Here is a 27,828-nt window from a genome sequence, read left to right as displayed (position 1 = left end):
CAAGCAATTTTGTGATCTTTAAATGCCTCTATCACAATCATATTGCACTTATACAATAATATAAGTAGATTCACACCAAGAAAACTCTTAAATTAAACCATCTTTTACTTTCTAAAATCATATTATGTTGCTATTTTGAAAAAAAAAAAAAAACGTTTCGAAAAAAATTTTACGTGGACGTCCTAATGTCACCCCATTTTGGATGTACCAACGATTACTCCCGAACCAATTGATATTTCGAGATCAGGCCTTTTTTATTAGTTTAAGAATTCGATGAACTGGGGCCGTATTTCATATCAGTAGCCTAGTTTACGTATTTTTTTTTTTTAATTAAATTTTTATTAAAATTCACTTCGATACACACGTACAAAAACAAACGAATTTTTTTTATTTCTGTCATGTGAAAACTACGGCCCCACTTGATCAAGCTAGAATTTTTGAGACTGCGTGCGCATATAATAAAAAAAACGGGCGCCGATATTTAAAACAAAATGAAAAAACACTCTGTAAGAAATTACTTAATCGTTATTTTTTCATTTTTTTTTTTTTTTTTTAATCAATTACACAATTTATCTTTTTCGTGAAAAAAGAATGAGCGTTGTGAGACGTGCACTTTTGGATTTTCCAAATTTTTTTTATAGTTTGTTTTTTTCACTGTCTTAGAATCAAATTAATTATTTTTTGTTACAATTAGGATATTTTTGACGGTGATTTTTAACCACTTGCAATAAGTATTGGAATCAGTTTTCCACGCTTTTCATTCGAATCGTGCCATATAACATAAGTTTTTCTCAATAAATTTGAGAAGTAAAAACGAGAAAAATCACGAAAAATATGTTGTTTTATGTTTTTAAGCCATTTTTTTTTGTAAAAAAAGTATGAAAAATTGTGAGTCATCATATATTATTTTAGTTTAAACTTTAGCTGCGAATAACTTTTAACCGAGTTGACTTAGCAAAAAATTATTTCAAACCTTTTTTTGTAGGCCGTTTAATTTCCTTCAAGAATATTAATTCCGTTTTACTACACAATAATTCGTTGAAATACATTAAAATTCCAAAAAAAAGAAAAAAAAATTCCCGTGTAATTTAAATGGGCAATCAAAAATCACGATGTGACACCTCTAAATATTAATATTAAGAGTTCAAACTTTACCAGAATTTGTTTTTCGTCATCTTAGACATTATTTTCGTAGTAGCTAAAGAAAAAAGAAATTAAAAGTTTTTATTAGCCCAACCTAATATATATATATATATAAACTTTTGAACGAACTACATTTTCAGACCCAGCTCGACAAACTGAGTCAGAAAATGGCTAAATTTTTTAAAAGTTGCGCCATGATGATGGCTGCAATAGTTAGATTTTTATAAAATCTACTAAAAATGATGTTTTACAACTTTTATATTATCGTTATTTACTGTTTTCAGGCAATTTACGACATGCTGGGAGCATGCTCAAGTAACAGACCGGCAGATAGTGCAGAAGAAAGAGCCAAAAATATATTCGCAAAAATGGATGAAAACAACGATGGTCAATTGACACAAGATGAGTTCTTGAAAGGGTGCCTGCAAGACGAAGAGCTGTCGAAGATGTTGGCTCCATAATTTCAACACATCTTAGACAGCTAATATTTGACATTTTACATCAGACTTTTATCAACTATTCAGTGATCATATTAACTGCTCTAATGGATAAAACATAACTCTCGATGTTGCATGCACATTTCTTAAGCACATTGTTCTCGTGTAGTGAAGCAATTCAAATTGATCAATACGAAAAATTTCACAGACTTGTGTTGACCCAGTTATTCGTATTAACGATAAGCGATAATGTATCATTTATACGTGATATATTGGGTTAGATTTAATATGCTCTCAAAAATTTTAAATTATTTAATTTCTGTCACACGAGATTCAACTTTACCGATATTCAATTTAATACAATTAAACTTTTGAAACGTTTACTGCACTGTCAGTCTTACTATCGATTTACTGCGTTTCGTGATCCTTATGGAATAAATGATCATTCAATTGATTTATCATTAATAATACAATCATTTATTGCATAACTATTTCTATAGTGCTGTCGTTATCAAACCAGGAATTTGGATTTATTAAAAATATGTTAGATGCAAGTTATGATAAATTATTCAAAGTATTATAATTTAATCCATTGTTAATGGTTTTGTTTTATTATGCTGCTGTCAGATGCATGCTTACAAAATTTTAAGTAACGTTGGTTTTTCTGGCTTTTATGTATTATGTGTAGTTTTATATTCTGTTATAATTAGATAGATAATTGAAAATATTTTATGTAGCAAAAAGCGCTCATGAACAATTACAATTACTTGGAATGAGCTTTTATTAAATTTTTTATACAAAATAAATCAAAGAGAATTTTGCACTTTTATCGTACAAAAATGTCATATTATTACAAATGATAAAATAAAATTTTAAATGCATGTTAAAAAAAAAGAAAAAAAGAAAATAATTAAATGACTACTCTCACGAAAAATAATAGTTAATAAAGTTTTAAACCGGTAACTCTATTCAGAACAAGCTAATGTATTTCAGTAGTACTATCAACAAATAATGCCTTTCATGCGCTTGGGTTACAGAATTTCTTCTAAAATGATATTATAAAAAATGGTGAAATCATTTTTATCTTTTACTTCTCTTTCTAATCACAATGACTTGTAAGCTAATTTAAATGTTATCGATTCAAGATCTTCGATCAATTTTTACATATAGTTATGGCACGCCGTTTTAATATTTAATAGTAGAAGAAAATTTATCATAAAATAAAAAAATCTTAAAATACACATTACATGTCACAGTATAATTAAAATACAATAGATACATTTTATTTCAATGAATACATTTTATACAGAATAATTATTATGGAGTGATCCTCTTCTAATAAGTTGATGGCCGGATGTCGTATCGTTTTACGTCACTTCTGTGACTATTTTATTCGGTTGTTGATTAGTCGACTGAGATAATGGCAGGAGTTTTGAAAGAATGAAGGCGAGCGAAGCGAGCGTGTTATGTCTAGTATAATAAAATATCGATGTATTCCAATTGTAAGTTGACGTGAAGATAACAAAAAAAATCTAGAAATCGGTTGACCGCGCAGGCCAACCATAGAACTTCCCGCTAAGTTTGAATTTAAAGTACCTTTAAAAATGTATGTTGATTACCTAGTGAAACCCGCATCGATCACTACCAAAAGCGTCAGAATCGGTTGATGCGTTCGTGAGATATCGTTGTCGAAAAAAATCGAAAAAAGTGTTTTTTTTGTAATAACTCGGAAATGTTTCATCAGATCAATTTTTTTATTCAGCATTATTTATAGAGCTCAAAAAACTACATCAATTGCCGCCAATCGCGTGAACATCGGTTGATTCATTCAAAAGTTATAGCAGTTTGAAAATTCAAAAAATCGTGTTTCATCGAACTTTGATAAGATTTTTGAGCTCGAAGAGCTCAAAAACATAGGTAAGCTATCTTTTTGAGCTCGGAAAGCTCAAAATAACACATTAATTGTATTTTTGAGCTCGGAGAACGTCATAAGTGCAATTTTAAGCGCCTAGTTATGGAATTATCGGGAAGTTGCAGGGATGGCCTTCAGGGTCAACCGTTTTCCTAATTTTTTTTTTTAATTTCTTCGGAATGGCTCGATGGATTAACTCTTAAATCTAATCAGATCTAAGTTTTGATAAACCCTTTCGAATGACGTGTCATAGAATTCAATCGGTTCTTTCGTTTTTGAGAAATCGTATGACAAAAATTTATTTACACACATCCACACACACACACACACACACACACACACACACACACACACACATACATGGCCGCACATCTCAGCGGGAATAGTCAGAATGGCTTCTTAGGACCTCAAAACATGGAGATCCGATGAAAGCTCGACTTTCGAAAATCGGACCGAAATCAATAACTTCCCTTTTTTCGAAAATTTTCAATTTTCTTAGCGGGAAGTTAAAAATCAATATTATCTGTCATAATAATTAAAAATAATGTTGTTATCAATAAGTAAGAGCATCATTATGATTACGTTTTTTTTTTTATGTATTCACATAAATCAAATTAGCTCCTCAACATTTTTATTTTTGAATTAATTATTACTGACATTTCAATGTTATTTAATCAAGAATTCAATACAAATAAAAATTAATATTGTCCACATAATAAAAATATTTTTATTTTTTTAAGAGAATGATTATTCAGAAAAAAAATTATTGTTCCTATCAAATACAAAGTTTTGTGATAATCAGAATACCGATAATTTGCTCCAAGCGATATCGACTTTAGTTGTGAGAATAATACACTGCGTGGCGAAATTATACAGTTCAATAAAGTATTGAAATTAATTAGTTAATTAGCTTGAACAGTTACTTGATGTGGCAAAAATATCAATAATCAACATTTATTATTTCACTAATTATTTCATATTTTGTCAATTTCAACAGCCATCAAAAATGTTAACTTTGTTGCCGCAAGATAAACGCCGGCGGAGTTCTCGGTCTACCTCACTTCACCTTCCTTCCATTCCCCACAGATCATGTCAAAAAGGTTATGTCCATGTCATTTTGAATTCGTTTCTCCGGCTATACTAAATCTAAGTATTGTGATACATAATCAGTATTCACTGCGAAGGCCACAGGTCTTGCGCTAGAGGCGACAGTTTTCGAAACTTCGTGATGAATTTCTTACTTTTTTTTTAGTAGATATAATTCTTCTAAGATGCGACGTCTGCCTAAAAAGACGGAACGGTCACGAGTCACGGATATACACAGACACTGAATGCATTCATAACAAATGTGTGTGTATTAGTTGCCCTTGGAGCGAATACGTAGACTTCTAAGTAGTATACGTATAGTTATAAGGAAAATGTCATGTACTATTAGCAGAGCAATACCAACTTGGTATTACCAAGTTTTACTGTTAAAACAAGATATATTGTCAATAGAAAAATACTATCTTTTCAGTAAATAATTATGTCACGACATAATTGTGATGCGTCGTTTTTAGTATCTCTTCCTATGTATAAGTATTTAATTTTATGTCGAATCATCAAATTATTATATTTGTATTATGTCAGTCCATGAAGAAAGAAAAAAAAATTCAAAATATTATTTTTGAATTAAACATAAAATCTTTTTCTGGTATCTTTTGTAAAAATATTTTGCTATTAAATAGTAGAACGGTGTGCCATACGTACTTATTTCGTGCATGCTAAATAGCACTTTCAATGTTAAATTTGGGTAGAGTTTTAATTGGTCTCTATTACTCATCGATAAGGTAAGCGTTAATAATTCAATTGACTCAACATTTTTAACTGATAAAATTTGATTTATCATTTTTTTCATAAAAATGAGCTTCACTTACAAAAACCTATTTGTAAATTACTTTTTCTTTAGTGATAAACTGTTAATTTTTTTTTTTAATTACTTCTTCATTATCATTACTAATTCTAATCGAATTTGAGAATCCTTTGTACTTCATCTGAGTTTTAGTTTCATAGCAATACTTACTATTTGTGTAGCTTACTTGATACAATGAGGTATTTGAAGAGCACTTCTATTCTTCAGCAAAATAATCACAAAATCTTTATTAAATATATTCTTTGTAATGAAAATTTCGGTAGCTTAGGAAATTTATTGTCTTTGATTTATAACTGAAAACTTTCATCGTTTGAAATTACTAACGACTCTATTCATAAAATAACTATTAGATAAACTAAAACACAAAAATGTTTACAAAAGGCAAATGATAGGTTGAATTGATTTTCAATTACAATTACTTTTTGAAACTAAGCAATACAAATTATTGGCAGTTTTACTAGTACAAATTTTATGTCACATTAGAAATCAAAACATATATTATATTTTACTCTCGAACAAAACTAGCCATTAATTCATGTAATAAAATATACATATTTGTATATTTATACTTATTTACAATTTGTCACCTTATTCTAATATTCATTTTTACAAAGTATAAAAGTTATAAAATGTCGTTTCTCACATTCAAAAATAATAAAAACTAACTTTTGTTTACAAATACTTTTATTTTTTATATTCTATTCATCATAAACAGTGTTAGTTGTTGCAAAGTAATGAAAGTAATTCACTACTTAACTAACAAAAATATAAATAATTTTTATTTTACAGTACTGATAAAAAGCATCGACAATCGAAACAGTATTTTTTGAAAGCTATTTCTTTTAATTACAATAAATCGTGTATTTCCATTGACTTAAAAAATTTATTTGATATAAATTTAGTAACAAATTTACTAAAATATAAACTACTTTAATATTAAGCTTCAGAATCTAAAATAGATAAGGGTTAATAAAAATTTTTTATGTATGTGAAATTCTTTTTAAAATTAATAGCCATAAATATTACAAATAATAAGAGTAATTAAACGGAGTTAAAGTTAATGGATTGAGTGGTGTCTATTTTCAATTATTTGCATTATGAGGTATATAATGAATAAAAATTCTGTACGCAAAAAAAAAACGAGTGGTGTGACTGTTTAGAATACTTAAAACGAGTTATTCTTATTTCTATAAACTTCATATTTATACTTTGTTAATGCTATATTATTTAAATTGTACAGCAATCTTATTAATATTTTATAAAGTCATAGACATAAAAATCATGTGTATTAATTGATTCGTATGAGTAATTATAATTTTATTAATTTTCAAAATGGTCTAAGAACAAAGTCGAAGGCGGACAAATACAATTGCGTATTTTACTCTGAAAAGATACGTGATTCTTTCAAAAAAACTAAATAACACTCATTTCAGTATTTTTTTTTTTTTAATAATTTTTTTAATCAAGATTCTTCGAAAAATTTTTAACTTTTATAAACACTAAAAAAAAAAATTTTTAATCGGCGCCATCTACCGTATCGCACGCAATGAGAGTATTGTTACAGGTACAATCAGTATAGCTACTAGTAGGAGTCTGTACCTAGCAAAAAACTTTTTTTTTTCAGTGAAGACATCTTATTTCTACTCTTTCGATCCTTCGGAACTATTATAGTTTATGAAAAACTTAAAATTATCGATATTTATTCATCTTATTCTGCAGTTAGATAACTAATTTTTCTCAGAAAAGTAAAAAAAACTTGGTATATCGAAACCTGCGTGTCTTCTTAAGTTTCATTTTACAATGAAAATAATCCGTTAAATAAATGAATAACTTTTGTGGCGAAAATTTTTCTATTGAAAACTTAACATCATTTTTAATTGTAATATTTTACTGTGCACTACTACTTAAAAACTAACTTAAAGTTAAATTATTCAAGCATTTTATTCATTATTCAAGTATATAAACAGTTTGTATAAGCATTAAAAGTATGAAATAATAAATAAAGTTTGGTAAATCCGTATGCATATGCCTTATGCGCTAAGCGCTTATTTTATGATGAAACAAATTTTTTTTTAATAAATTTAAAATTCAACACAACAAACATTTTTTTAATTAAAAAGTCAATAGTATTTTGAATTACATTATTTTCTACCTGTTGTTAATTAATGAAAGAAAAAAAATTAGGAAAACGGTTGACCCCGAAGGCCATCCCTGTAACTTCCCGCTAATTCCATACCTAGGCGCTTAAAATCGTACTTATGACCTTTTTGAGCTCTTCGAGCTCAAAAAACAATTTATGTGTTATTTCAAGCTCTCCGAGCTCAAAGAGATATCTATTCTATGCTTTTGAGCTCAGAAGTCCGATAGAAGTTTAATAAAACACTATTCTTAAAATTTTCCAACTGCATTTACTTTTGAATGAATAAACCGTTTTTCACGCGGTTCGCAACATTCGACGCAGTTTTTTTGATTCTATGATTCACTACTGAACACGAATTGATCAGACCAAAAATTTTGGAGAAATTTGAAAAATTCACTTTTTTTGAATTTTTTCAACAACGATAACTCACGAACTAATTAACCGATTTCGACGTTCTTGGAGAAGATCACCGTGGTTTTTTGAGCTCTTATAGTTATGTCATTACATCAAAAACGATCCGAAAAGAAATGTCAGAGTTATGTCAAAAAAATGCTTGTTTCCAAATTTTTCGTCAACGATATCTCTCGCACCAATCAACCGATTTCCACGTAATTGGCGGCGATCGACGTGGATTATTAAGTTCTAAAAATTATCTCTTGAAATCGAAAACAATCCAGGAAGAAATGTCGGAGTTATGTAAGAAAAAAACTTTTTCCCAAATTTTTCGTTCACGATATCTCTCGAACGAATTAACCGATTTTGATCGTGTTGACGGCGATCGCTGCAGTTTCTTAAGTTTAAGAGCTGATTAGTTTTTGAAATTTATCGGTAAAGCCGTTAAAAAGTTATTCCAAAAAAACAGTTTTTCAAATTTTTTATTTTTGAGATTTCTCAAAATCTACTAGTTCGAATTACCTCAAATAGTATAAAATATATAGAGACAAAGAAACTCTTTCGATTGCCGCCAAAGAAACTCCTTCGATAATTAATTAATAATTAATTAAATGATAAATTAATAAGTAAATGCAAATAAAATCATTAATGGGAAAGAATTGACTATTTTTTATGCTTTTAAGAATAATAAATTTCATAATTAAATAAATAAAATTAAAAGGAGGTTGACTTTATGGGAATATTTAAAAACTACATATTAAAAGAAAAAAACGATACAAATTTTATAAATCAATTCCGACTGAATATTAATCTGCTGTCCCGGGAAAAAATGGATTTGCCTAATCATACATAGTTATATATAATCACTTATATATAATTAGACCTGAAAATTGGCCAGATCTAATCATATATAATTAGATATAATTATTTCTATAAAAATAAAAAGAATTCAGCGTGAGCAGGGATCGAACCGGGGACCTTCCGCTTTAAAGACCAACCCGCTAACTTTTTTTTTTTTTTTTTTTTGTAAAATCTCTTTATTTCATAATCTATTTACATAAATATATACATCTTAAACATACATAAATAATTTTAATAATTGTGTTTTTTTTCTTGAGGTTCTTTCTTTTATAAAGATATACCTGCTGTTGTAATACTTAACATTAAATACATAATATATTCATCTGTGGTAAATTAAATTATTTCATATCTGATATTTGTTTCTTACATATTTTTAGTTATAGGAAAAGTATTATTAAAAAACCTATTCATGAAAGTTGTGGTTATAGGCACTTACTTGGGCTTATGTATATGTTTAATTTTAATTTTAGTTATAGAAATTTGAGTTGAAAAAATAAAGTAACTATGTTTGCTTATCAATAGTGTGAAAAATTTTCAATGTTTGATATGGTAATTTATGTTTTAATTCAAATGGAGAATTATGAGATCTAATTTTAGTGATATTTTTTGTTAGGTCACTTACATTGAGTTGGTTTTCGTAGAATTTATTAGATAGGTCTTCGATATAGTCTTTAATATATGGAATTCCCGTTCTGTTATGTAGTTCGGTGATTCTTGTGTATCTGTTGGCCGACAGGATGAGTCTCAAGCATTTATTCTGGTAAGTTTGAAGTAGTTTGATGTTTGTTGGAGCTGCACTGCACCAAACTGGGGCAGCATACAGCATTATGGGTCTTAACAACATTTTATATATCAATGCTTTGTTGTGTTGGGACAGCGCTGAACCCTTGACCATTAATGGATAGAGTTTCCTTTGTACGAAGTAAACGTTTCTTATTACTTGTGAAATATGAGGTTTGTACGTTAACCTTTGGTCTAGGTGAACACCCAAGTATTTTACCGTGTTGATTGGTTGTACTATATGCCCATACACTTTTATTGGCTGGAAAAACTTTAGCTTTTTTGAGCTTTTGTGAAAAACAATTGCCTCCGTTTTAGTAGCATTGATATTTATCTTCAATTTTTTATAATATTGTTCAAGCATGTTGATGTGTATCTGGACTTGTTTCGCTGCTACATTTATACTAAACGAATGCGCGTAAATGCTGGTATCATCCGCAAACAGTGCAGTTTTTGTTTTTGAGAACGTGGGTAAATCATTCAGGTAAATGTTGAAAGCCTTAGGGCCTATAACAGACCCCTGAGGTACCCCAGCTTTGATTCTTCTTTTGGTTGACTTAGATCCGTTGATGACTACTTGGAGCTGGCGATTGCACAGGTACGAGTTGATGAGTCTTATTAAAACTGGATGATAGCATTGTCGAATCATCTTGAATATGAGACCTTCAATCCACACTCGATCGAATGCTTTCTCAATGTCCAGTAGTAGTAGTACTGTGGGCATTTGTTTGTTAAAGTTTACGCTGATATCATTGACTATTCGGACAACTTGCTGGACAGTATTTCGTTTGGCTCGAAAGCCAAATTGATGATCTGCTGTTGTTTTTGCTTTCCTTTCATGATTATCTAGTCTTCTGAGCACAACATTTTCAGTGACTTTGCTTAGAGTGGGAAGTAAGCTGATGGGTCTGTAGCTGCTGGGCTCTGAGAGGTTTTTGCCAGGTTTCGGAATTGGAATAACTTTGGTTGTTTTCCAGTGACAATTTGAATGATGCATTGATGATGTACATAAGTTGGACAAGAGCCTTTTTTGTAAGATTTTTAAGCACGATATTTTGTATATTATCTAACCCTGGGGCTTTTTTGGATAGTAATTTTCTGATTATCTCCCAAAGTTCTTTTGGAGAGGTTCTAAAGTTTGCCCAGTCATCTGAGTTTGTGCTTGAGAGATATTCCTCAACTGACTCCGTGATTTTGTTTTGCTCTGATGTGTTATTGATAGTGTCAATTTTGTGTACTTCTTCAAATCTTGATGCTATCAAATTTGCTTTTTGTTCATCAGTAACAGCTTCCACGTTGTCTTTTTGCAGCGTAAGTACAGGGGTGAACTCTGTTTTAAAGATTTTTGTCATTCGTCATAACGAGTTATCTTTGGGATTTAGTTTTTCCAGCTTTTTCGTCCAAGCTTTGTTTCTCGCGTCTTTCAGCACTTATTCTATTTGTTAGCTTCTGAGCTTCAAGTTTGTATTCATTGATTCTTGTCTTTTGTCATTTTTTGCGGATTCTATTTCTGTCCTGTATAAGTTGTTTCACACCAGAAGGAAGTTTATCTCGGAGTTGCTTGGGTGTCTTAGTCGAGATAGATTCTTGTATACAGTGTTGTATGTTATTGGTTAGTCGCTGTACTTCTTTATCCAGTTGTTCAGCGCTTTCAATGCTTTGATTGATTTTTATTTTTTCATTTAATAGTTTTCTGAATTTATCCCAGTCAGCGTTATCATAGTCTAACATTTTCTTGATTGGAATATTATCATCCTGGTTTCCTAGTGACAGGATGATTGGGTTGTGATCGGAGTTTAGTTCACCTAGAACTTTGAGTTCACTTGCTTGGCTAACATTTTTTTCACGCACATATTATTAGTAGTTGGAGTCATATTGTTAGTTGGATAATACGTGGGTTTGTCTGTGAATTGCACACAACAGTTATTTTTCAGTGAGTAGTTGTATAAGACAGTACCCCTCGGATTAATCCTATGACAATTCCATGTGCGATGTCTAGCATTTAGATCTCCAATTAATAACACTTTTTCTCCTATGTTAAATATGTCATCTAAATCCTTAGCTGTAAATTTAACCTGTGGACTACAATAGGCTGAGACGACACATAATTGACTAGTTAATTTAATAGCTAAGCATTCTAGTGGTATAGATTTTTTAAATTTTATTTCTGTGTATGATATGTTATTCTTAACTAATATTGCGATGCCACCGGCCGCGCTGGTTTTATCTCTTCTGATTATTGAGTAGTTTTTAAATTTAATTCTATCAGTACTGTTTAATCTAGTTTCATTGATGAGAAATAAGTCTATGCTCATGCGATCTAAAAACTCAATTACCTCTCCTATCTTATTTTTGAGTCCATTTGAGTTCCAGCTGCATACTTTGTGTGCACCTATGGTGAAGCCTCAAGTTTTTTACTGAAGTTCACAAAGACTTCAAACTGTTGAGTTTTATTTGTACACTTGAGTAGTTGTTGCTTGAGATCCTTGACTAGGCTTAGCATTTCATTTATGTCGCATATTTGCTCAATTTCTTGAATTTCATTAGCCAGCGACATAATATCTGCTGTATGATTTTGGTTAGTAGCACTTGGGTGAATCTAAAACTGATCTTGGTTAATCTGATGCCTATTGTTACTTGTACCATTACTATGCCTGGTATTTATATTCGATAAATTATTGTTATAGGTTTGTGTATAATTGCTTGTAGCTGGTGTGTTATTTGCATCTGTGTTGAACCACATATTTGCTACGCCTCCATTGGCTGGTTTATTTATTGGAGGAAAGTGTTGCACGTTGCTGATGTCTGGGCTTGGATGAGCAAATTTCTTTTTGCTTTTCTGATTTTTGTTATTTTGGGTTTTGCTAATGATATTTTTGTAGGTCGGACAGTCTATGAAGTTGGCTGGATGTGCCCCGCCGCAATTGACGCAATGAGTTGGAGTTTCCCTTGTTTTTATACAAGTTGATGTTAGGTGATTGCCTGCACACTTGAGACAAGCTGGTTCAGCAAAACAATTAGAGGTAGCATGACCCCACTCCTGGCAATTATGACACTGTGTGATTTTCCGTTTGTTACGGTAATAGTCCCAACTTACTTTGGTGCTTCCTAGATACCTTGAATTGGTTTCTAGTTGTGATAGTTTGACATCTGGATTTACAGTAGCCATATACATGGGTTTTTTCGTACCTTTCATAGCATTACAATTAAAAACTTGGATACCTATTTGGGTAAGTTCAGTCTTAATATCATCTGGGTTTGTATCCTCGTGTAGTCCGATGATGACAAAGGTTCTCCTTTTATTTTGCTTGTGAGTATACGTATGATACTTAATGTTTTCGACTTTCCATTGGTTTTTTATTGCTTCATAGTCTGTCATTGACGTTGTGTGTAGTTCAACCTTATCTAATTTATATCTAATATGGAATTTACCTTTTATTTGGTCTCTTATCGCCTGGAGGAATTTTGCGTGTAATTGGACATTTCCGTGTACGACGAGTGGAGGTGGCTTAACAGTTTTTTCGGTCTGTTTATGTTTATTGGCAGGATTTTGATTATCTTGATTATCATCATCTTCATGGATACTTTCTTCTTCACTACCATCCATTTCGATATCATTATTTAGTGGTGCCAGAGGTGTAAATCTGTTTGAGATTTTAACGACTGATGGGTTTTGCGTTGCGTCTTTTGGTTTCTTGGGGTCTTTCATACTTAAATATGAGTTTGATGTTCGTTTCCTTTTAGCAGTAATAATATTGAAGCTATTTTGTTGATTATTAGCATTAACCTGCTCATTTGTTTGATCATTATTAGTCATGTGCTCATGTGATTGCACTCCACCGTCTCCTATCGGATTCAGTAGGTTATTTGAGAGGTTAGATTCCTCTGTTTGTATGTTTACTTTTTATTTATTAAGTTTTGTACTTAATTCAGGTTTTAAATTTACAGTCAGTGCTCTTGATTAATTATTATTAATATTCAGCTTGATTTCTACTTTTGAAATAGCTTTAAGTGAGATAAAGTATTTTGTAAACACAATAGGCTGCATGCGCTACGAGAGCTCCGTTGTGACTGGACTAACCCGCTAACTGTTTACCTACGAGACTTACTGGAAGAGTAAGGCTTGAAATAACTACAAGTAATGCAAATCGAATACATAATCAATTTTTAAAAGTTAACTTAATTAATACAGTTCCATTATTTCATCCACAAAATACTATAGTTTAAAAGATTATTAATCATTGGAGTAGCAGACTCTAAGATAAAAACAGAGAATGTTTTATAGTAATCATAAAATGCATATATGCATATTATATATATATATATAATGATAGATGATTCATATATAATTAGATATGATTCATATATAATTATATATGATTCATATATAATTATAAATGATTCATATATAATTATATATGATTTCCGTATAGTTTACACTGATATTGATAGAAGGATTTGTTTATATTGAATGAGCTTTATTAACTGTTAATAAGTGATTTTTTAACATCATGGGATTTAATATATATTTATTACCAGGTAATAAATTATTTATTAAATGTTAATAAATATTTGTTAACAGTTAACAAATATTTATTCAAAATCATAAGCAAAAATAGCAATTTTCTTTTGATATTTTTTATAATCCGACAGCTGGAATACATAACTGTAATACATGATAATAATTTAAATCACTAAATAAATTAACATTTTTAATATTTGAAAATTTAAAAGATAATTATGAGCTGTGATAGAATTCGGTATGTTCCAATAAACTTTATTATAATAAAATATAATTAATATAAATTTATAATTTACATTTGATTAGATATAATTATGTGCATAGCTTTATGCTTAATTATATACATGGTCCTATATCAATTAGATATGATCAGATATAATCATATATAGATTTATATATAATCATGTATAGCCCTAGACAACTCAGGTCTAATTTGATCTAATTATATATAGATTTATATAAAATCATTTATAGCCCTAGGTAACTCAGGTCTAATCAGATCTAATTTTATATAGATTATATATAATCATATATAGACCTAGATAACTCAGATCTAATCATATATAGACGTATATAAAATATACATACAATATATTAGTCTATATATGATTATATATATTTTATATAAAAATTTAGATATCATATATTTTTATTTTTTATTTTATTTATTGCCAGGATAATATACATACATACATACATACATATAATACTCAAATACACATATATACCCAGATAGCAAAATGACGTATTAAGTTATTCCAAATGAGCTCAGATTTCTGATTTGGACGTCAGAGTCTACGTCTAAAAGACGTCTTTAAGACCTTCTGAAGAGGTCGAATGCGCCGCTTATTGTAGACTTTAAGAACTCATCAAAACGAGCTCTTAAAGCGCTCTTTTTTCTGAACTCGCACAGATGAATGATTTTTTATCTCTATACGCTATTATAATGATAACAATAATAAGAACACAACAAAAATAATATTAATAATAATAATAATAAAAGTAAATTATGAAAAATAATTCAGAGTTTCATGAAGCACCGATGCTGATTTCGAATGTTCGTTATTTTAGTTTGACCTAATATTGTCGGTTTAAAGAGAGACAGTGAAAATCGCAATTGCCGTAACTAAGATTCGAACCCGAGTCGCGCGCGTGCTAGATCGATACCTAGCCCCCTACGCTGTTCAAACGATATGTCGTTACACATCTCATTATTCTTATAAGCTAAGTTTATATAGTGATGAAATGTTGCGATCATTGTCTATATTATTTATTCTATTTGATACTGTGTATCGATAGAGAAAAAGTAACTTTTACGAATATTTATATACTAAAAAATATTCAAAAGTCTACTAAGTACTCCTTAAATGTAGAAAGTTCACATAATTTTTTCAGATTAGAATCAAATTTTATTATTTTATCTAAATTAGTTTGATTACGAACCAGATTTTAACATTATTGCCTATTACTTCATAATATAATTTAAAATTTTTGAAAAATTTAATTAACCTGGATTAAGAGAAATGAGTTAACCTATGCCAAGTGTATATCTATATATTAATCTATTCAAATTGTTTGAAATCATTTAATTCGAATTATTTTTAATCATTTTCAATTTAATTTCTCAATCAGGAAAGTAATAAATGAAAAATGAATAAGATTTTGACAGCTTTATATTAAAAAGAAATTTGTGTTTTTGTTTATAATGTCTATAAGCTCATTATACGCAACTCAAAAAGAAGTCCAAAAAAGGGACTCAGTTAGATGTCAGAAAATTGACTCCAAACTTATGAGTTCATTAAGAGCTCTTAGTTCTGACCTCGTAAAAAAGAGCTCCTTAAGACGTCACATTAGGACTTCTATAAGAAGTTTTTTAAAAGACTTCATACTGAAATCTTTCTGACTTGGATGCTGACTGGGTAGTATGCACCTATAGAGATGAAAATTAATCATCTGTGCATAGGCCTGGTTTAGTTTTAACTTAAGTATATTACATTTATAATTATGTCTTGTCATCCTATTATATATAATTCTATGTATTCAATATATATATATATATATATATATATATATATATATATATATATATATATATATATATATATATATATATATATATATATATATATATGATTAGGCAAATTCATTTTTTCCCGGGGTAAATATTTTAGTTTAATAATCTGAAAGAATAAGTCAAAAAATGACGATTAAAATCATTTGAATGAAAAGTTTCATCATTTAAACTGACATGAGAACTATATTGATATACGTAAATGGACGACAAAGATCAACTAACTAATAAATTACTGCGAGCACAAACACAAACACGACGCCCATACATGCAAAAATCCGAACGATCACTGAGTAAAAAGTAGTAAAGGGGAAAAGCTACTTTCAAGAAATTTTGCCTCTACATCTCCTAAAAATAACTTATAACCAGGTTTTACTGAAGTATAGTGCATTTATAACAGAAAATATGAATATGTTTCAATTTAACTGTGTCAATTATTAAGAAAAATGGTTTTCAGTCTATTAGAATTGATCTCTGAACTATTTTGATAGCTAATCATCCCTTTTTGCCTGAACTTTTTAACTAGAATTGTAACTTCCATTTTGAATACGTTTACGTTAAAACAGAACGTTATACTACATTCGAAGTTAAAGTCCACAGCAATTAAATGTGCTTTTCTGTGATGAAAAGTTTCTTGTATATTATTTCAAGTTATCAAAACTTTTTATACTAAAATTGATCAAAATCTATTCAGTCATTTGAATGTAAAAAAAAGTTACAGATTTATACTCCAGATTGATCGTTCAGAAGATATATATTTTTAGGTGACAGATCTATTTTCATGTTTAAAACGTTAAAAGGAATGTTAAATAGTAAATAGCTACTCAACAGAAACTGTTCTTTTTTCTGAGATCAAAATAGCTTATATCACTCTTCAGCAAATTAACTTTCTCCTGTATAAAAAATTCATATCGATCCATTGTTTTGTTTTGGGGTGAAAGAAGAACAAACCAACAACCAAATTTTTGCATTTAGAATCATAGTAAAGACAATTTACTGAGTGGAATATATTGAAAAACTTTACATTAAATAAGGAAAATGATTGACTAAAATCGGGTGTCCTCAGTAGGCAATAAAACAATTACTTGCTTGATGTCTAAAGTTGTTCTGCCATTATTATCAATATTAGTAATCAAATGATTTGAATAGGTGTACGTCTTCTTTCAGTGTAAATTTAGAGTTTAAAAATTTTGTATTTTATAAAATAAGTTTAGTATAACAATTAAGATAATTCATTTGACCTATGTACTACATTTGTCATAAAATTTCTCAAATAATTGAGTTTGTTCCCAAAACATCATTCTTGAAGGATAGATTCAAAAATACATTACAGAGATCTCAAAAATTTGAGTTGATATGACCAAATTCAGTAACCATAAAATTTATAAAATGGTTGATTTTTTGTAATGAAAATCAAACTTACTTGCCTTATGGACGATGTGTTTATAATTACATTATTTGCTACATAAAGATCAATAGTTTATTAGGTCTTTACTAAGCTTGTTTTTGAGAAAAATACTCTAACTGCAATAATTTGTGTCTAATTACGATTGAAGTGTAATTTGATTTCAGCAAGACGTTTAATGAAGTGGGCTATTTTTTCTCATTAGTACGGCTTGAAAACTTCGATTGCTTATCAGATTTTTTTAAGATGCATTCACTGGTATTACAGTTTCTTAAATTTCTTCTCAATGATATTCGATACATCATATATAAATCTATCTCTTAGTAGAATTTTTGGAGTTTACTCCTTAAGAATCGATTTTCGTATAAGGCGCCCGGTATGAGAAAAATATGGAGAGTAAAACCTACTCATCAAATGGGATAGTAACGTTTTTGGTGCGCATCATTTCTCGCGCACCTTTTACTTTTCAGCTGTGGTGTGTGTGTGTGTGTATATACTTGGGTGTAGCCAGCATACACATTATACTGCGTGATAGCTCATAGTCTAGTCAACCAGTGCCTTTTTGGTCAACTTTTTTCTGCAGTTTTCGAAAATTATAATTGAGGTGTCATTCGATTCGAAATGGGATCTAAATGATTTTTGAAAAAAATGAAGTTCCGCTTGTAAAAATTGCAAAGGTTATTAAGAATTAACTGAAAAAAGGGGGTTTAGTTTTTTACAAATATCTTAAAAACTAATAAAGATTTTAAAAATTTTTAAAAAATTCAAAAAGAGGAGGAAATTTCCTAGAAAAAAGTCTGGACTCCCGGAACTGTAGGATCAATATTAACCCTTCGTTGATCGCGCTTTTTTTAGTTTCTCGCTCGCACTATAGCGAGTCTCTATAGGTTGAGTAGTTGTTAGGCGGCGATTCGCTCATAGCGCGACCAACGAAGGGTTAATAATTTCCCCAGCGGGATGAAAATACGGCCGAAAATGGGTGCTCTGCACGCATAAAAACGATTTTGTTGAAATAACAAAAGACGGGATAACTGAAAAATATGTTTTGGTAACAAATGAATGTAGTTATAGTAACAAATCCATTAGTCACATTAACAAAATGTTTCAAATTGTACTAACAAACCAGTCTGTTAAATCGCCAAATCAATTTGTTGTCCTAACAAAATCATTTTATTGCAATAACAAAACTAACTTGTCGCTAAAATATTTTCCAAATCAGATATAGCTGATTATAGCATATTTTTAAATTATGGATTCTTATCAAATTTACTGTAACAAATTTATTTATTATTTTAATAGAATAATTTTGCTATTTCAACAAAAAAATTTATTATACCAACTAAATTATTTTGTCGAATCTACTTAAAGATTTTGCTATAGTAACCAAATTGTTTTGTTGTTATAACATATCAATAACTTGTTATAACCTAAATTTTGTCATTTTAACATATAATTTGTTATCCCTATGTAAACAAATTCATTTGTTACTAGAACATATCTTAGGTTATTTTAACAAAATTTTTTTCTGCGTGTGGCTTGCGTAAGCCATGCCTTCTTTGAACACTTGATTAATAAATAGTATATTACACACCTGTGGCAAGAAAATGAGAAATGTCTCAGAACACATATATGTTGCCCGAGGCGAAGCCGAGGTCGACATATATGTGATCTGAGATATTTATTATTTTCCTGCCATAGGTTTGTATACTATTTTTCTGTCCGCCAGAAGCGGAAAGCGGCAATTTCGTTTAGCGCAGCGGGCCGAAAGTTGCCACTTTCCGCCTGGAGGGCAGAAAAATTATTTTTTTGCTCGACGGGCAGAAAGCGTCAACTTTCGGCCCGCTGCGCTAAACGAAGTTGCCCCTTTCTGCCTTCGTCGAGCAAAAATATAGTATACACTCCACGGGAAGTAAATAAGAAAACCTCAGATCATATATTTGTTGACATTACATGTGATCTGCGATATTTCTTACTTTACTTCCCTAGGTGTGTAATATACTATTAACATATTAAATATAAAATTTAAGAAATGTAAAAAATCAGGGGCTTACTGGATAGATAAATGAACAATAATCCGCCTGAAAAAATTTCTATCACAATTTTTCAATTAGTTATGCACACGCAGAAAAAAATTTTGTTAAGATAACCTAAGATATGTTATGGTAACAAATGAATTTGTTAACATAGGGATAACAAATTATATGTTAAAATAACAAAATTTAGGTTATAACAAGTTATTGATATGTTATAACAACAAAAAAGTTTTGTTACTACAGCAAAATCTTTAAGTTGATTCGACAAAATACTTTAGTTGGTATAACAATTTTTTTTGTTGAAATAGCAAAATTATTCTATTAAAATAACAAAGAGAATTTGTTGGAGTAACAAAGACAATTTGTTGAAGTAATAGAGAGAATTTGTAATAATAACAATGAGAATTTGTTGCAATAACAAATAAATTTGTTACAGTAAATTGTATAAGAATACATTCAAAAATACGCTATAATCAGCTACATAGCTGATTTGGAAAATATTTTGGCAACAAATTAGTTTTGTTATTGCAACAAAATCACTTTGTAACAGCAACAAAATTATTTTGTTGCAACAACAAAGTCATTTTGTGACAGCAACAAAATAATTTTGTTAGGAGCAACAAATTGATTTTGTGATTTAACAAACTGGTTTGTTAATACAACTTGAAACATTTTGTTAATGCATTTAATTGATTTGTTGCTCCAACTACACTCATTTGTTATCACAACATATTTTTCAGTTATCCCGTCTTTTGTTATTTCAACAAAATTGTTTTATGCGTGCAGTTGTTAATTAATAATTTTTTTTCTACTTGAACATGTCCATTGCAAGTGTGATAATTGTTAAACTATAACTATTTGAGATTTTGTTCCTCTCTTGGAGCAATTCTTGGAAGGCTTCAGAATAGATCCCCGTTCGAAAAATTAAAAAATTTTTATTTTTCAATTTTTTATTAATAATTTTCGTTGTTGCAAAATTAAAAACTTAAATTAATCATCAAAAAAATTTATTTTTTCAAAATATTATTAATGATGCGTTTTTATGTTGTCAGAAGCTGCACGGAAATGATTTTTTAAAATTTTTATATTTTATTGTTTAAAAAATTGTTATAAACAAATGCGTTGTTCATAATATGATTGAAAATTTTTTTTATGAAATTTCAATCTTTGATACAAATAATGATTTTTAAAAGAAAAATTGTTCCTTGAACAAATTTTTGGAGTTTATTGGAGTTTACACGTAATTTTGTTATTTATATCTATCGATATTAATTTGCGATTTGAAAATATTAACAAGTTAATAGAGTTAGCTATTTTGACGAATTAATTGCATAATTAATGAAAATAAATGTATCATGTATGCTTCGAGTAATATAATAGTTAGTTCCATTTACCATCATTTACTAATCTATATATTCGATATAATCGTTCGTAAGGAGTAAACTCCAGTCGTGCGTCGGAGCTGACACACACAATTTTTTTTTTAATTTTCATTTGATAATGAGATGTTTGATTTTTAATTTTCTATTTACCTTATAAATGCAACAAAGATAGTAAGGTTTCTCTCAATGAGTTCAAGTAGAGAAACAGATGGTAACGGTTCTTAAATTTTTTTTTTGTTTTTAATACTTAACCGATAGCCGTAAGCTTGAAAGATATTTTGTCTTGATGGAAACAGTATCATAGTTGCGTTCTTCAGGGTAATGTTCTTCGCCCTCTTTTGTATACTTTATATGTCTCTAATGTATAGGAAGCCTAATCAACTGCAAAGATCTCTTTTACATAGATGGTCGAATCATTTATTCCACTTTCCGACTATCAGAAATAGGTAAAGCTGTAAACAAATTCAGCGAAACAATTGTTGATTATTAATTGGCGTTTAAGCAATTTCCTGCAGTTAAATACATCTTAAACAAGGGCTATTATTTTTGGAAAAACATAACATGTGAATGATTCAATGCGGATTAATGTTCCTAAAGTTACAGTAAACGAAGAAATAATTAATCACTTAAAATCGATGATAATTAGAACTTATTTTAGATGATATTTTTCCATGGCAGTAGCAAGTTATAATAGTGAGTAATGAGACTGTGAGTCGTTTAGCTTGATTAGCCCAAGGCTGAGTTCTTTTACCTTGGCCATTCTATGGCGAACCAGTCTTGGCCCAGGCTCGGGTAATCATTGGTTTGACCAAGGCATAGTTGCCCGGTCTTGGCCCAAGGCTGGGTTCTTTTGCCTCGGCCATTCTATGGCGAACCAGTCTTGGCCCAACGCTGGGTTCTCTTGCCTGGACCATTATGGCAAGCAGTGTTGGCTCAGCTCGCATAATCATTGGGCCAGCCGAGGCTTGTTTGCCCAGTCTTGGCCCAGGCTCGGGTAATCATTGGGTTGGCCAAGGCTGATTACCCCAGTCTTGGCCAAGCATAGGTCAATATCGATGCGCCAAGCTTGGTTGCCCAGAACTGGGCCAGGCAAGGCCCCGTCATTCAACTCTAGCAGTTCCAACATGGGAGGGATGTCAAAAGTCTCCGTTTTTTCCAGGCCAATACGGCTGCCCAATTTTAAAACACAGTAACTGCAACATTTTTATACCTGATTTTTTCTATTATTGTTGCATTTTTTATAACATTTAGACCTCAATTTCAAGTAATTTTTCTTAAAAATATTTATATTTAAGTATTTTCTATTCACAAATCAAATTTTTCATCAATTTGGTGGGCAAACTTTTTTTTAATAAGAAAAATTGAAAAAATTTTTAAATGTTAGTTACTGTGTTTTGAAATTGGGCAGCCGAATAGATTGAAACGTAAAAAAAATACTAGTACTAATTGTCAGTTATAAATATATAGTGGCATAAAATTTCTCATAATACCGTCATGAGTGTAATTTTTTATGTTCAAATTCGTTAGATACATTTATTTATGTACCAACAATTATCACACAGTATCACTACTCTAGGGACTTATTCATCTCAAAATTTGAATTTAGTCATGAGAAAAGTAGTTATCTTCTATTTTTCCTTCATCTTTTTTCCTCTACTTCAAGATAATGGATTTGATCTTTCGACCTCTTCTTCTAAATACGTAGGCTTAAAACACAGTCAGTCTATGATTTCCTAACACGCGTTACGAATCACAGTTTTATTGATGTATAACGGGTTTTTATGCCGCTCAATTGGCCCCTTAAATTAAATTAATTAAAACAATAAACTAAACCAAAGTGAAAGCTAATATTAATAAATAAAAGGGCGCCACCAGGATTTTTAATCATGGTTCCTGGAACCGGAACCAGAGCTGAGCTTATCTTACAGGGAGAGAGAGTGGAGGAAGGTGATCTGAAATAAATAAATTTTTAATTAACAACGGATCCAAAAATTTATTAACAAAACAATTTAACAACTTTGATCACACACTCACTCATACTATAATTAACTTATTATCTAGCAACGCGGAGAAGTTAACTGCGAGACAAACAATATTTACAACGATACCTTTTCAAACGACGAGTCGATGACTAGTTGGGATGTTCTAACAGACGGTCTCCCACACCTGTCCTAAAACTAGTTGGGCTTTTTCTAACAAACGGTCTCCTACACCTGTCCTAAAAATAAGCTTAAAATTACAAATCCACCGGACGACTGAACAAAACTAATTCCACACACTTTTAACTCGATTTTAAGTCCACCGGACTACCAATACTTAAGACGCTATTAACACTCTCCATCACACATAACCCGCACAATTACACACATAACCCGCACGCAAACACACACTCTGAATTTACTTTACTTTTATTTTTTTGACTTATAAAAGTTATTACAAAAATTTAATATCAGAAAATTATTACATTACGTTTTAACAAAAATTAATTCAGTCATCAGCTAGCAATTAAATTAAAAATTATTTCCACGAACAAGTTCCGACGCATAAACTTATTCAAATCAACTCGCAATTTTAATACTCAATATTGAAATAAATTCTAAAGAATATTCGATGTAAATTTAACTGAATACTCCCGGACTTAATATCCATGCTAGTAATTAAATTCTAAGAATTTTATCAAACGATGAAATTAAATTATTAAAATAAATTCCAAAACGTAAGTTCAATATACAAAAATAACCACGTGGAATTTTCCGATTAAATAAATAATTAATAAACAATTTATTTCCATATAAAATAAATTAACGAAAAATTTTCCACGGGTAAATCAATTTTAATTGCGTCAAAATCTCCGTAAATCAATTCTCAATAAATAATATAATGTTAAATAATGATTTCCTTGTAATAAATAATATTAATAATAATAATTCAATTGTTCTTAATAATTTGTCGAGTAAAATAATTGCCAGGAATTTGCGTGCTCAATATGGACGCCAGGTATTCGTTAGTGCGTAGTAAAGTTCGACGTTGGGTACGAATTAACTGCGTTGTACAATTCTACCGACGCTTGACTAGTCCGAGAAAAGACAAAGGAAATTTCTCGAAGAATTTATTATCCGGTTTTTATTTTATTAAATTATTGAATAAAATATGTTCAACTAAACCGATTTTCCAGATGTAAAAAATTGTTAATAATTAATCGAATAAATTATTTTTATAAAATAAATTCTCACGACAGCTTACACCACAAAGTCTTTGAGCAGTCCTCGGGTAAAAATCCCCTTGAGGGACGCTCAACACCAACTAACGAATATAAATCAATTGCAATTAAATAATTATTGAATTATTACGAATTAAATAATTAATGAACAATTAATCAGAGGAGAAGTAAACCGAGTATAAGCCCCGCAGTCCACTCCTAGTCCACAGAGTAATTATTGATACCTTTTTGAATATACGACGAACTAACTCACTACTCGAGATTGAAGTCCTAGATGTTGTTGGCTTCTGTCGATAGGTAACTCCGGGGATGGGTCCCTCTTGATTTCTGTGGCACACTGTCTGGCGGTTACACTACTTCTCTCTGACACAAGACAATGCATGGCTCACCTATAACCCCAACTACCCCCTCCCACACTCTCTTTAGGCCCGAAGATCGAGACGCGCCAGTGCTGCGTCGAATAGTTATCGATCTCTGGCGACTTATCGATTCAGGGTAATTTTACCATGTTACAGCTGCTAAGCTTCTGCTCTGATAGCCACCTTACCTATAACTTACTGTCAATCTACGTCCGCAATTTGAAGCAAACTTGACGGAAAGAGTTGGCAAAGCGAGCGATTACCTATTAGTTACCTATAACTTACTCTGCAAATAGACGTCAAAACTTACTGTACAAGTATTTCCGTCAAATTGTAGTAAAGTTGAAAGGAAATTTAACTACAAGTTTGATTGTTAACTTGTATTCAAGTTGCGGCCGTAGATTTCCGTCAATTTGCTTACAACTGTTGTTGAGTGAAGAATTACCGCCAACTTGATGCATAAATTAACCGTAACTGCTGGAAGTCAACACTTACTGAGAAAGCGCTGGCTATCAGGGTAATTCTAGTCAATGTTAAGTGTAGAAGTTTAAATTCAATATCACCCTGATAGCCAGCGCTTTTAGTGTGCGCTTTAGTGTGCGTGGTTGCAAAATATTTTACTTTTAATGAAATTCGTAAAATCTATTTACTAGGACTTTAAAAAAATTGAAATACACAATGACGCACACCAAGTACGTTCTAAAATTTTTTTTTTAATTTTTAAATTTACAATAAAATTTTTTTTTAATTTCCGAAAATCATAAACAATCATATCGGTTACTTGGATTTTTTAATTTTTTTATTTTGTATCTTTTTGTAAAGAAAAAAAAAATTTTTTTTTTCCTAATAGTCTTATGAACGTGGACTTGGCGAGACTTTTTTACAGTGAAACTGTTTTTGTTCGGATTTTAGTATTTTTTGTAATTATAATGAAAATTTACAATTGATAACAACTTAAATCTCGTGTTGACTGCATTTTTTACTGCGAACTATCCCCTTGAAGCTACAGTTTATGTAGATGTAATTCCAGTGCACCCTGGCGGCCATAGATGCAAGCTATGAATCACTTTTTTTTACTGTAGTTGCGTGTCTATAGGAAAGATTACTACACATTTTTATTTTATCTAGTCTGTGGCGCTGATATTCCCCATCGAAAAAAAGTCAGGATCTGAATTCGTGAGCGAGCTATAGTATGTGCTAATAAAATTTAATAATTTCAAGTGAATAAATTGTTACAAGTAAATATAATTAATTAATACGGTAAATTAAATTATTAATTACTCTTATAATTAACAAATTAGGTCAAAAAAGTACCGCAGAATTAAATAAAATTTCGCGACTCCAAAAAACCGTTCTGCTTACAGTAAACACAGTCGGTAGTCTGGCGCTCCGTTTACAACGGGATTTTTGAACGGAACTTGGCGCCAGATTCTACAGAATCTGTGGATTAAACAATGTTTAGTTTTGACGCAGCATTAATTTAAGATGGCGCTCCAGTCGAAATTATATACCATTTAACCTTATTTGACGCTCTAAGCCAGCGTCAAGCGTCAGCATGAAATTGCACCTTAAGAAACTACAATTACAAAAAGATATGTAGTAGTGTCTATAGGAACCGAGCGTCTAGACTGTCACGTCAACTGATGATAGAAATTGTAAGCTAATGGGCAAAAATTTTAAACTCTAATATGTGATTTAATGCCCTAGTTATAAATATTGATTGAAAAAGATTAAAAATGATAAAATTTGAATACTTTCAATTCTTTTTCATGTATACATAGATATACAGTTTACATGGGGTGACTGATTCCCAATACTTTTCAATCAATATTTTTAATTAACATGTTGATTTATTGTTTACTTAAATAAATTAATAAATTTTTCGAAATTTTTTCAACTATAGAGTTTTGGTATATCACGACATATATAAATATATCAAGTTGGGACCGTCAAATTGACAAATTTGTAAAATTTTATTATTTTTCTCTCAGTACTAGTGGTACTCCATAGAAAAATGACAGCCACATGACGTGTTTAGAGGCGGAATTGAACTTTGGAGGCTATGTTTACATGGCTATTTGACTTAATAATGCTGAATTTCTTTTATCATATTTAATATACACGGCCTAAAGTTTTTTTTTTACCTTCTGAATTGTTTTTGCTTCAAATACGACCGATTCATACTGGTCAAAAACCATATTTTATTATTTTTTCTATTATTTAGTAAAAAAATACATAAGCTATTGTAATAATTTTTTTGCCCATTTAGTGCTTTTGTTAAACACCAGGGCGCGCTACTTCCGATAGATGTGCTGCCTCTACAGTTAGTGCTCGGTCCCTATTGAGCTTCGACATCAGTTGATTAGTATATTTATATGTATAGTGTATATCACACGATATATATATATATGTAGGTCACCATCTACCGACGAACTCTCTTACAATAAGAATCTATTTATGTATATTTAATCGAAAACGAAAGTAGGTGTCAGCACTTGGAATGTTTAGAAGGAGATAGACAAAGATTGATCGATTGGATCACCAGTGGATAAATGTAAATATATTAATTTTTGCGCACTTTATTGTTTTCGCAGACTTCAAATATTATAATTTCCTGATTCGAAAGCCAGACTTTAGTGATTTTATTTTTAGTCGCGATTTTTACAACTAAGTGATTGATCTTCAATTAGATTTGTCACTTTTTGAAAGTGCTTTAAACTCATGCTAGTGTTGATATTATTTATCGAGGTTAGCTTAATTTTTTAAAGTTATTTTGAAAATGTAAATATTTTTCAAAGTCGTGTATTAAAATTCAATCAGTTCATCAAAATAGGTATTTATGGTTTCTAAAACATGTATTAGTTTAGTAATTATTAATATTATCTATTAGTTCAAATTTATACTAATCCAGTTTCTTTACTCAAACAAAACATGCGAGCGTTGTTTTACTCGATTATAGCCTAAAAATATAATTTTAAATTAGCAGTAGTCCGTATCACATATATTTGCTGTATCAATCTATTAAATACATACAGTGAAAGATAATTTAATCAATGTATTTAATCTTGTAAGCACGCTTTAAAACTTTTTTCTATGTCTAAGTTTAAAAACTGGTTCTGTATGTTATTAATAGAAAAATATATACCGATTTTCTTTTAGTTAATACAAAAATAGAAAAATCATTTTTATAAATACTGTATAATTTTAATTATATACTTTAGCGAAAAATTTGAATAATTAGCAAAAAAAATAAAAAAC

The 27,828-nt window shown here is 30.1% G+C and overlaps 2 protein-coding genes across 9 annotated transcripts in view; both read left to right on the top strand.

Annotated features, from left to right (window-relative positions):
* LOC123273311 (neuronal calcium sensor 2) overlaps nt 1-3,102 on the top strand; it is a 192,478-nt gene extending 189,376 nt beyond the window's left edge. For all 6 annotated transcript variants that reach the window (XM_044740714.1, XM_044740713.1, XM_044740716.1 and 3 more), the window contains one exon: nt 1,428-3,102. In XM_044740714.1, the coding sequence (XP_044596649.1) occupies nt 1,428-1,604 (177 nt within the window). In that variant the 3' untranslated portion in view covers nt 1,605-3,102. The remainder of the gene's footprint in view (nt 1-1,427) is intronic.
* Nucleotides 1-27,828, top strand: part of LOC123273313 (neurocalcin homolog) — a 265,515-nt gene that overhangs the window by 189,402 nt on the left and 48,285 nt on the right. The window contains exon 1 of one of the 3 annotated variants that reach the window (XM_044740721.1): nt 4,195-5,321. The exons of the other annotated variants lie outside the window; for them this stretch is intronic. The gene's annotated coding sequence lies outside the window, so the exon portion shown is untranslated. Of the gene's footprint in view, nt 1-4,194; nt 5,322-27,828 lie in introns of those variants that run through there. 3 annotated transcript variants of the gene reach the window in all.

This window comes from Cotesia glomerata, linkage group LG10, assembly GCF_020080835.1.
Source record: "Cotesia glomerata isolate CgM1 linkage group LG10, MPM_Cglom_v2.3, whole genome shotgun sequence".
Classification (NCBI taxonomy): domain Eukaryota; kingdom Metazoa; phylum Arthropoda; class Insecta; order Hymenoptera; family Braconidae; genus Cotesia; species Cotesia glomerata.
The sequence above is the reverse complement of the archived record's forward strand: the minus strand, read 5'-3'. Positions and strand labels throughout refer to the sequence as shown.